Source organism: Trachurus japonicus, chromosome 14 (assembly GCF_045865225.1).
Source record: "Trachurus japonicus isolate A0001 chromosome 14, Traja_1.0".
In the NCBI taxonomy this organism is placed as follows: domain Eukaryota; kingdom Metazoa; phylum Chordata; class Actinopteri; order Carangiformes; family Carangidae; genus Trachurus; species Trachurus japonicus.
Genome location: NC_140920.1, coordinates 15,497,052 through 15,509,212, shown reverse-complemented (window position 1 = coordinate 15,509,212; position 12,161 = coordinate 15,497,052). Strand labels below are relative to the sequence as shown.

The following is a 12,161-nucleotide window of genomic DNA, read 5'->3' as shown; positions in this document are numbered from 1 at the left end:
TTGCTTTATTTCAACTATATATGGCATTGTTATGGCAGGGACTGTGCCTTGTTCATGTGCTTTCCTTCTATATGTTGTGTCTGTCTGTGTAAATAGTTCAAAGCGTCTCCTGTTTGTACTCGCTGTCTGTGCTATGAAGGATCCTTTTCAGTTGTGCTTTTTGCATTAACCAAGCAATAAATGATAAACACAGCATCTGTATTTAAATCTGTCTTTTAAAAGTATGAAATCAGGCTATAATAACCTGCATTTATTAAAATCGTTTTGTTTATATTTGCAGTAAAAATCTTACCTTATCCTGGACAAAAGATGAGAATTACAAATTTTACAAACAAACGTGATTTTAATGTCTATCAAACCTCCAACAAGTTTCATGTCTCAGAATACACAAATTGTCCATTTCATGGCCGTTGAACGTCAGGGAGTGAAGGAGATGAGGTTCAGAGGAGAAACCCTCCTGACTGGTGTGTTGTTGTTCGAGAGCTGAGCGAACAGATCGGCCGACGACGTGTCAATCTGATCTCTGACCTGTGAGATCTGCCTCAGCAGAGCCTTCCCCTCTTCACGGGCCTAAAGACAAAGACCACCAACACTGTTAGTTGTACTAGTTACTGGTTGTACTTTAACAACAGGGAACTCAGATTAAACGGTCACACTTACATCGTTGTAGTCACAGCAGCGCTGAGCACAGAGGGACGCCTCGTCGTAGCACTTGTTCTTGAAATAGTACTGACCCAGGTACCTGAGGGCTGTGCTCACCTCAGCGTGCTCCAGCTGTTCCTGTAATGACCAGATTTCATCATAGTATGTGGACAAATGAATATATTTTTGATTGTTAACCATCTCATTCCAAAACCACAGACATTAATCTGCTGTTCCCAGACTCATGAATGCCATGACCAAACTTGTTATAAATCTGAACTCTATGTAGATAAAAAACTTTATGTAGGCTATTTCAGGGTTCCCACTCTTTTCTTGAAATAATTTTCCAGAACTTTTCCAGGACACTTTGAGCTGCTACAGTCTGACAAAGATGTTATTACACCATATACCAATACATCCCCCGTCCCATTCATGCTTTGGAGAAGTGTTCTTTGCTGTGCTCTTTTTTTTTTTTTTTTTTTTTTTACATTTACAAGGATTGTTTCTATGTTTGTTCCTCTCTCACCTCCAGAAGTCTGATTTAAAGATGTGCATGGCTATGGCTCTAACTTATCTATGAAATAATCTCTTACATGCTTAGAAATTATGACATCATAGAACAACTCAAAAACATGTTCACCCAACTTTTTTCTCATTTTCCATGTGTTTTCCATAACTGGAAAATTGGTCAATCATTTTCCAGGTTTCCAGGTTTCCCAGGACACTGGGAACCCTGTATTTATTGTAAATGAGCTCCTCACAGCCAACCTGCAGTAGTTTTATTACCCACCAGGGGGCGCTGCCCACAGTCTGGGAGTCACTGCTATGAGCAGTAAGAGCATTAGTCAAGTTGGATGAGTTCAGAGTTAATTTGTCCCTCAGGCTATAGATGAGATGATTAGATGTTCTGTACAAGTGAGTCAACTTCTTCCACCCACAATAAAACCTTTTTTTTCTTCTTCTTTTTTAAAATAGACCTGACTTTGTGCACAGAGAAACTGTCCTGTTCAAAGAGGACAAAAAAAACCTTCTCCAACATTCACCCAGAAGTTAGAAAACAAATGTTGTCTCAAATATCTCAGTGTTTAAATTGTCACATGTATTCATGGAGCTTGAGATTCTTACCCCACAGGAGAAAATGTCCTGGATGTAAAGCATGTAACACTGCGCAGCATCATCAGACTCGTTCAGCTGTTCATGGAGTCTAAACAAACAAACAAGCAGAATTCACATCTTACACCTTTTTCTGTGTCGCTCGCACAAATAAGACGATGCAAGAAGCTGCAGATCAGATCTTCATTTGGTTCTTAAACTTGAAACTAAAATGTGATCAATGCTATGTTTTTAAACCACAAAAAGACAATTACTTTGCCAGTTTGAGTAGAGCCATTTTCTCCACATCTCCAACAGAGTATGCCCTCCAGTAGCACTAGATAAAAGACAAGAAAGTGTGTCATGGTCTGAATCAAAACAATAAAGAGACCTTGGTGGATGTTGTTACACAAACCAGGAGACTTGTAAAATTCAGACCTTCTTGGCTTCCACTTGCTGTGACAGTTTTTCGTAGCTTTCACCCAGTGCGACCAACATGCGCGAGTCATTAGGTCTACAACAGAAAAACATCTCATGTCAAAGCAAACAGTGCCTGTTACGGTTTATGATTGTTTTTTTCAGAAAATACTTTGATTAAGGGAAACACTTATAAAATCCGTACCTGAGCTGGTGAGCCTTTCGGTAATAGTACAAACAGTAAAAAGGCATCTTGAGGATCTCATACGTCTGACCTAAGCCGTACCAGGCTCGGTAGTCCCGCTTGTTCACTTCAATAGCATGTCTGATAGAAAAGAAAACAACAACAGAAAACATGAGGGAACAATGCTCCTGATATGAATTCAACTGATCTGAACTCCACTCTCTGGTGATAAATAAAACCTCAACCAGACACACACCACCTTCAGTCTGACCTGTAGGCCTGTATGGCGGCTGAAGTGTTCTTCATTTCCATGTATTCATGGCCCATGAGGGTCCAGGCACCGAGGCAGCGAGGGTTCAGTTTGAGAGCTCGCTGGAAGTAGAGAGCTGCTTTCTCGTGCTGAGAGCGCAGGCTGTAATAGTTACCTGTGAATAAGGCACATCATTAGCACTTGTTGCTGCAGCAGTTGGTTTTGTTCACAGTATTAAAGGCTACAGCCCTCAAAACGAAGAAGAATAAAGAAAAGTAATTTTGTATTTATGCAGCCTTATTGTTCTATTGAAAGAAATGTGGATTTACATCAGAGAAAAACAAGCTTAGTACTGTAGTAACTAAATATTTAACTACTTTAAAAGAGAAACATCAGGTTATATAGATTCTGATGCAGTTTATGTATAAAGTTAATTCTGATCATTTTTTGTGAATGATTTGTGAATAGTGAGGAGTGGCATTTGATCCGATGAGCTGATACCTACCAATGACACAACACGTCTCCACTCTGTACTTGTCGATCTCCACCAGATTGTGGGCCAAGTAGCTCAACTCTGGCTTCATGCTCTGTAGAAACATGTTACCATGAGCCACAGAACCAAACTGTCTTTTAATCATAACCTTATTTCACATAGATTGAAGGCTGAATATTTGTGAACCCTAGACATGATTCAAGGGTAAAATGAAGGACAAGTGAAAATGTGCCCTTGTGTTTGACACCGTACACCTACTGGATATTTAAAGCTCCAAGTCACCCCGTCAGCTGAGGGAACAAGACAACTGTCAGCGTCTACCGTGGTATCACATGACAAGCAGTGAACTCACCTTAACATAAAGGAGGTTGGAGAATGTGTCCATGTTGTCAATGCGATACGGATCCTGGTCCCTCAACTCGTTGAACAGAGCCAAAGCTTGGTCAATATCTGGAATGAAGGAAAATCACGAAGCTGTAAGACTATATTCTTCTAATGGACATAAAGTTTATTGAGGAGGTAGAAGTTAAACCTCTAATGTTGTGGTAGGCCACGGCAATCTGGGAGATGATGTAAGTGCTCTTAGAAAAGCCGGCCTCGATGAGATTCTGGTATTTCTGCAACGCTTCTTTGATCATCTGCAGCTCTGTGTACATGTGGGCCATGAAGAAGTCTTTAATCCAGCTGTCTGGTAGAGACAGTGACTTCAGCTGAGGAGAAAACATAGAGGACAAGATTGTCTCAAGTTTGCTCTGAAATGCTATGTTTAGTTTCAAAACAATGAGTTCCTCGGCTCATGAAAGTGAAGATGACAATGACACTACAGAATATAAAAATTATTTTAAAATGTGTAAAGACAAAGCTTGTTACCATTTCAATATTGGTGACAAGGTTACTGAGCTCCAGCCAGGCTCCCCAGTGAAGAGGAAGTGCGTGAATCGCCTCAACAAACACATCCACAGCCTCCTTCAGCAGATCCAGCTTTCGTAGCACCACCCCATACCTGTGCGCGCACACACACACACACACACACACACACACACACACACACACACACACACACACACACACACACACACACACACACACACACACACACACACACACACACACACACACACACACACACACATCGTATAGTTTGAGTCCTCTGTCTACTCTTCTGCATAATCTGTGAAAGTGTGCACACACCAGAGGAAATGTTCTTACAAGTAAAGGGTGAAGCCGTCCAGCTCTCCTGCATTATGCTTCTTACTGAGCTCAACCCTCAGTTCTCTCAAGGCCTCATTGCGGACCTGACCCTTCTCCAGGGGACCTAGGACCATACACAAAAAAAACACAAACAGGTTTAGTATTAAAGAGTCACAAAAATATTTGTATTCTCCTGTATTCTCCAAACAGTCAAGTCCTCACCTAGGCTGTCCACTGTCTCGTCATCTTTCTTTTTCTCCCCTGACTGGAGACAAAGAATAATACTTTTTAAAGTGGTTCACCTGTTGTAGGATCAAACTCAAAGTATTCTTGTCATTTACAGAATATGGGCATGTCAGATATCTGCAGGCTCTTACCAGATAGCGAGAATACATATAGAGAAAATAAGCCTTCTGACTGCAGCACCCTTTCAGGAAGTAAGCAGCGCGGTCATACTCTTTCAGGTCAAAGTAGGATTTGGCCAGTGTAAGTGCATCCAGGTCTTGTGCATCTTCCTGTGTTTTGGACAAACAATGGACAAGAAAAGTCATCCAAACCAGAAAAACATTTGAACATGTTCAGTTGATAGGCTACCTTTTTAAACTGTTGTTAATTCCCATAAAAAAAGATCAAACCAACAGTGTATTGATCCTAACACTAAGTAACGTCTGTGTCCAAATGACATCTGGTGGACAGATAAGCAACAGAACTTTTTGCAATTATCACAATTCACACAGTTGACCCAAACAAGCTGACACACCCTCATATGTCAAAATGACCCCAGTGAATCCACCTCTTGACTGATGCCTAAGCTGTTCTTGGGAGCTACTCAGGTTTTTTAAGACGGTACATATTTGTGATCCATCTGATTAAAGAAATTAGCAGAGGACAAGGATGGATTTGGGAAAAAGTGCATAACAAACACTACAGTTAGGATATTGCCAGCCATGTGATTGAGTTTAAATATTTCACATGATACAGCTTGAATAGAGAGGTCAATTCAAAATTAATTGTGGAGCATGAAAGTGACTACAGCTGGTTTGTAAGAACTGCAGCATACATATTTCTGCAAAGTAACACACACACACACACACACAGTGATATAATGAAAACAACTCAGAAAAGTCCTCTTCCCAAGAGAGTGCACTAACCTCAGTAAAAGGAGCTGATGGGGGTAATTCATCCTTGGGAAGAGGAGCCAAAGCAAATGCCAACTCAGAAGCCCTGAGGTGTAAACACAGAAAAGCACGTGACATAACTGTGACATTATGATTAGGTTTATTAGGTTAATTTTTAGATTAAAGGTTTTAGTGTTTCCACACCAGCATGTTCCTTGCAGCTGTTAAACAAAACACCACCACTAAATAGCTTTCTTTTTGACTCAGCTTTCGTCCAGTTTGTGGTTGATTATCTACAAAAATCAATGACAGGCTGAAGTTGAGCCAAGTGATGATTTAGAAATAATAAATAATGTGGAGTGGTAAGCTCTGTAAAGTTACATCTGTGTGATACATAGTCAGCAATGTTATACGTTATTTCACAGTGTTTTACTCCCTGCTTACACCTGACAGCGAACACATTGTTGAATTTAAAACAACAGTAATCACTTGTTGACGCACTTAGCTGATACATGGCGCTAAAAATCGGTGTTTTAATTGTTATTATTCAGCAAGCAGCGTTAGCTAAATTGGTGAAGCGACACTTGTCAACAGCGCTGCTGCTAACGTTGCTAACACAACAGGGTAACCTGGCAACGTTCGCTGTTCGTTACCACGGTAACAAAGCAGACAGACAGGCGGCTTGTGCCACATTAGCGACGGTCAGTCTCACCACTTGGCGCTGTGTAGCAGTCCTCTTTCTTTACAGAGGGATATCACAGATATGAGCTGTTTCTTGATCTGCACCAGATCTCCAAACTCACTACAGAGAGCCGCCATTTTCATATTTTATCAAGCAGCTCTGTTATTGGTGGATGTTACAAAGCGGTAGACCCGCCCACCGAGGGTGACATCACTTCCTGGTCCTATCAAAATAAAAGCGTCAAGGTTACAGGTAGGCTAGTATATATTTTTTAAGGACAGCATAAAGCTAACTTCTCATTACCTTCGCATACAAACCTGCATTTCTGTCGCAGCTACGTGTATCCATGTCTTTTAATATATTATACAAGTTTTGTATCTTTCCTATAGATGTCATTATCAAACATGGGCTGTAGAAGAACACAATTTTCAATAAAAACATATAATGTGAAAAATCATGCTATAAGCACAGAGGTGTTGCACATCTCTCAGCCACTATAATGAACACAATATCAAGGTCCTGTTCTTTGTCATTAAATACATTCTGAGATATATATGTAGGAAAAACTGCTACTTTCAATTATTCTCTCTCTCTCTCTCTCTCTCTCTCTCTCTCTCTGTGTGTGTGTGTGTGTGTGTGTGTGTGTGTGTGTGTGTGTGTGTCCTTTTAAAACAGCTATGATAGGCTAGGCTACTGCTTTTTTCTCTACCTGAAATCATATAGGCTAGTTCATAAAGACATGAAACATCACCCTCTATATTTAGCCCCAGGCTGCGACCTCTGTTAGCTCAGGGCTTACAGCTCTTTTAGCCCTGAGCTTACAGTTATTTCACACTCATAACTTCAAATGTGGGAAATCCCCACTATTACCCCAGGGCTTATCCCTACTGTGGAGTGGGGTTATCCCTGGCTTTCTGAGGTTAGACCCAAAGGATCAGGGTTAAAACAACAGAGGTGGTGGGCTGGAACTGAACAAGTCAATAGGAATTTCATTTTCAATCATATTATTGTTTTATGTCTGCGTTCAAACCAAGTCAAGTGTTTTGTGTTTCCTGTACATCTTGATATGAAAAACCTTAGTTTGAATATATTTTTGGAGCAATTATTACAAACAAATTAACTTCTCTGGTAGCTGTAAACTCACTATGCACAGTGGAGGTAGGCCCTATGGTATTTGCACTGCAATAATAATAATAATAATAATAAAATGTTGTGCTCCTATTGTATTTACACAAACAGAAACCTAACCCACAATATATTCTTGGGCTGCTCTTTGGTGATTTAATGCTGCATAATTTGTCCACAAACTCCACAACTTAGTGAAGGATAGAGTGGGTTCATCAGATTTTGTCAAACATTACAGATAGTAACATGCAGATCATCATGTTTGTGGTATGAGATGTCAGTAGTATATAAGTAGGGTGATAAAACAGATCCAGAGGCCCTGGTGCTTGACGTAGTCCATACCCATTAAAGACAAGTGATGACAAACGCCTTGATGATGTAAGGCTGAGGTCAGAAAATGCACTATATTATCAGAGCTGCTGAACAGTCGGTCATTATTTATGTCTTTAGAAAGGCTCTTTATTGCTCTGCTAAACCCAGCCCATGTTCTGTCAATATTATCTGCATTTGCTTGGACAGAAATAGCGGTAAATTATTTCATCAATATCCAACTCGGTAGTGAGTTGTGAAAGAGCAGGGACATTATGATTCTCTCTTGTACAGTAACGTGTCTTAGTTGATTGCCTGCCCAACTCCTGCCACTGGCCTCTATGCTTGGCCGTGCTTCACTGGTGCAGAGATGACAGGACTCATCATGTTCCTGTCCGTCAAAATCAGCAGCACTGCATAGAGGTACAAGTACAGCTTCTTTACGTGCTGTATTCAAATCCTCACTTTTTCTCTTGGTACAATAGTGATTCATATGTCCCATTTGAGTTAAAGCAACACAGGCCTTTGTGAAATGAAAATAGCATAAGGTTCAGACTGGAGGTTTTTATAACCCCAACTCCTCCAAAGACTCAAATAAAACAATGTGTTGAGCCTGATAAATAGGCTACAGCCAGGACCAGCACGCATCATTGAAACAGTAGACTAACAGGTGCTCACATGCTGAGCTGGCACTAAAACCAAAATGGCAACTGGGAACTGAACTTTGATCCTGGTAGAACGCACGCTGAGATGCTTCTCTTGTGAGCCTTGAGCCAGAAACATGTCATCTCTTTCATGTACACAGAGACTGCAGATACCACAAAGTGTTTTTCATTCACAGACCTCCTACTGAGTGACGTCCACAGTTGCCTTATCCATCAATAGAGCAACAGAACAAAAGGAATGCAAGTGGGCAATGCAAGATCACTAGACTCTCACATGTCACTGACACATGAGCTTTGAAATCTGAGAAGAAATAGCATGCAGTGCCTTTTTTTTTTCTTTTTTTTTTAAATATACCCTTGCCACATTTATTCATCACAAGAAACTACATGGTAGCATAATGTTCATTTCAAAAGACTGGTCTGTACAGTCTTTATCTAGTGTTTAATAATGTCCTCTTAAGATCTATTCATGCATGCTGTAGAGAGTAAAAGTCTCAGTGAAACATAAAGAGGTTTTTACAGCAGTAATGTTTTTCCAGGATACACAGAGGGGTGTAGATTTCTCATTCATTCAGATAATGAAGGCGCATTCCTTCAATGAAAGTGGAGCATGACTTTAATTCCGCCTGTTAACAAATGTATCAGTGATGCAGCAAATCTGTCTAAAACCCGAGTTATTCTGAACAAATTCAACTGTAAGATTCAGGATGTTTTCATAAAGTAACTTTGTCAAACTTATGTATTTTTTATTTTCAATTGTTTTTCACTTTTCTGCAGCATGTGTCACTTTAGTTATTCAACTGGTGTGTAGTGTGCACATTTGTTGAGTTCCTCTTATTTCTGTAATATTTTGGTGGGCAGGAACCACATTCAGTGAGCAGGCATTAAGCATAAGGGGATGTGTTGTAGAGATATATAATGTATAATTATAATATAACTGAGTACCTAGTATTGCCACAGGGTGGCACTGTCTAGCTAGATTCACCACGGCACAAGACAGTCTATACCCAGCCTAATGTATTAAGGGTGTGACAGATTAAAACCTATCATTAAAAACTTTTTAACGTATCATCAGCACAAACAGGAGTCATTTAGATAATGTGTTCTCCTTGAAAATGCAGGACTACAATAACCTGCAGCATCATCACAATTCCCCTACAAATCTGACAACAAAGTTGACCATCCACATCCTTCCTTCCCTCTCTCTGAAAGTTACCCTAGCAGTGGTGTGTTTGAAATGTCCTTCTTAATTGCCTGAATTTTATCCAAAGAACTGAACTGGGAATTTGGGAGGAGAAATTAATTGTCTCTGGTCCCCCAGGGTCTTCTTAAGAGGAAGTGAGGATGACACAGAATAGTTTTCAAGAGAGAGAGAAAGAGAGAGAGGACGGGTCCTCTACTGGAGTGCTGCCTGATATTGAGGTTCTGCTTGTTTGGCTTGATACGACACATAAGATCCACTATGTCAAAAAAAAAATCTTGATGTGGTCGATGACGCCTCTTTTTTTTTTATTTTTTAGAAGATATAGCAGAATATAATTTCCCTTCATTTGGATGCAGCAGTGTCTCCACTCTCCTCCCCCACATCGTGGTTGGACATCCTCTGTCGGACATGTCTCCCTATTTTCTCCACAGAGCAAAAGCCACTTAAGAAGACTGACAAAGTAATCAAGTAGCAGTGCAGTTTACAAGGCCAGGCACATGGCTCACTGAGCAGGTTGAAAGAGGCGCAGAGATGGGCCATATAGTCCATCCCATTCACTCAGCCCTTCCTCTCTTCCTTACACATACGCAGCCGCATACACGCGCATTTCTGATGTCTTTTTTTCTCCTTGCCTCTGTAGTTTCTTCACTTAAACGACCGACACACACACACACACACACACACACACACATGCACCTCCTGCAGGTATGGGGCAGTAAAGTGCGTGATGGAGCTGCTGAGACAGAATTTTGAGACAGCTGTGTAATTGAAAGAGAAAATGTGCCAACAATGTGCTAGATTATGTGTATGTGTGTGTGTGTGTATGGGGTGGTGGTAGTGGGGACTCAAAGCTGAGTCAATATAGTGCATGATCATTTCACCGAGTGTATGTCATTTTGATTTGCTGTGTTCTTTTATTACCCAAATACTCCGGTAATACCTAAAGTGTGTGCATGTGATAAGTGCAGGTTCTCTGTGTATAAATAATACAAGTAAATAGACTACTGCTCAATTTATCTCTTCAAAGGTGGAGATCAAAGGTTCCAATCAGCTTAATGTATTGAGTTTTCATATGTCTCACTACCCACTCATTACTAGAATAAAAAAGCCTGGATAGTGTTACTTTCTGTTTTAAAAAAAAAAATTTTTTTATCCTTTTCTATTTTCTCTTTGCAGTTGCATATCAAAGCAACATTAGACAGTGGAGGAGGTTAGCATCCTGCTGAATGGCCGGGGAAGACAGAACCACAGAATTTGAAAATAACATACGCTGAAAAGGCTGGAATTGCAAACTTGTTTCAGAGCAGCAACAACAACAACAAAAAAAGCAATATTCTCAAACATCTCTGTACATCTGTTACATTTGTGTAAGTAAGCGTGAAAATGTGGCTTTTACGGGCAGGCCCGGTCCCTGTGGTCTTGATCAGGGCCCTGTGCACGACCCTGGGATTGGCTGTTGATGACGTTGTTTACTTGAACTGAGAACAGCCAACAGCCATGTCTCATCAGGGCAGCCACCACCTGAGCACTGGGCACTGCACCGCACTGCCTTCACAGGGACACAGTCACGCACTGGTCTGTGCTGGATTGTATTTTGCGGCCTTTTTTTTGTATCATCACGACATAAAATGTATATATATTCTCCAAAGAGAAAGGAAAGCATGCGAATCAAGACATGATGCCGAAGCAATTTATCTTTTCTTTCCACCTCAATGTGTAGAGATAGGCTGTCCCCTGCAGGGTAATCTGACATTTTTCTACTCAACTGTTGTCTGTTCTCTACCATGAAGAAAGTGTTTTGATTGAGGTTATATGAGGAGAGAGGAGAGGAAGAGAGGATGGGGCGGGGGAGGTTTGCAAAAAAACAAGAAATAAAGAAAGGAAACAGAAAAAAGCGCAACATTTAAGTTGTTCTCAGGCAGAGCCGTGCAGTAACCACATCCTCCATGTCAAGGTGGCATGTGATGTGTCCCAGAAACATGTCAAGCAGTGGATAATGGCTGAGACAGATGTGTCATGTCAGTGCACTGAGGGGGAGAGAGGTATGGGATTAATTTGCCTTTTGGGACAGGTGCTGAAAGGAGTGGGAGCAGACACAATAAATCTAATGTTACATGCAGCCCCCTGCCATCCCCCAACCCTCTACCTAACTCCACAGGACACTGGGAACATACAGTATAACCGTCTATTTCATATGGAAAATCTCTGTCAGCAACACGCTTTTACACTGCTGTTATCATTTCCTGTAACACGATACCCTTCATACTCTTGGTTTTCTGTGAGCGATATGGATTTTGCTGGTTGCACTCATGTAGCCAGCTGCTCATAACAAATTATAGTAAATCACTCAGAGTCACCAATTCACATCACAGGGTCCCTGCATGGTCAACTCCAGAAGTTGCAGTGCATAGATGAAATCAGACGTGTAATAAGCCAGTCATAAACATCATTAGCAACAGCTGTAGTTCAGGCCAGGTCAGAAATGGCAGCACGGTGCTCGGATGGCAATGCTAGGCTCCTGCACTCAAGGAAATGTAAATACATTATTAATATTTTATGATTCATGGCTTTATACATGAATTCTGATATCAATTCTTCTCCTGAGAGAGGTTACGAATTTATAACCCAGCTGCATGTTCTCTGCTCTCTCAAACAACTGGTGCAGTGCTCTCAGGTAATTAATCAAATGGATCAACAGTGCGTGTTGCTGTTATTCCTTTCCCAGCTGATCTTGTATTGTGAGACAGGTCATTTCTAATGGAATAGCTCCATGGTTTTATTAGTGGTAG

The 12,161-nt window shown here is 40.8% G+C and overlaps 1 protein-coding gene across 1 annotated transcript; it reads right to left on the bottom strand.

Moving 5' to 3' along the window:
- Nucleotides 1–328: 328 nt before the first annotated feature.
- cdc23 (CDC23 (cell division cycle 23, yeast, homolog)) lies at nt 329–6,216 on the bottom strand. The gene is made up of 16 exons (XM_085797957.1): nt 6,100–6,216; nt 5,421–5,493; nt 4,647–4,784; nt 4,492–4,534; nt 4,288–4,393; nt 3,949–4,081; nt 3,611–3,788; nt 3,431–3,528; nt 3,091–3,172; nt 2,607–2,760; nt 2,357–2,476; nt 2,173–2,248; nt 2,010–2,071; nt 1,768–1,846; nt 661–780; nt 329–570 (listed from the first exon to the last, which is right to left on the bottom strand). The coding sequence occupies exons 1-16, from the start codon at nt 6,210–6,212 to the stop codon at nt 418–420; spliced, it is 1,728 nt and encodes a 575-aa protein (XP_085654083.1). The 5' UTR covers nt 6,213–6,216; the 3' UTR covers nt 329–417.
- Nucleotides 6,217–12,161: the final 5,945 nt, after the last annotated feature.

What these genes read in the sequence shown, in the direction of transcription:
- cdc23 (XM_085797957.1), bottom strand. Translation starts at nt 6,212, where the DNA reads ATGAAAATGGCGGCTCTCTGTAGTGAGTTTGGAGATCTGGTGCAGATC. An exon ending in CGAGACAGTGGACAGCCTAG is followed by an intron (nt 4,394 to 4,491) that starts GTGAGGACTTGA and finishes GTATGGTCCTAG; the next exon opens with GTCCCCTGGAGAAGGGTCAG. An exon ending in AGGACATTTTCTCCTGTGGG is followed by an intron (nt 781 to 1,767) that starts GTAAGAATCTCA and finishes TGGTCATTACAG; the next exon opens with GAACAGCTGGAGCACGCTGA.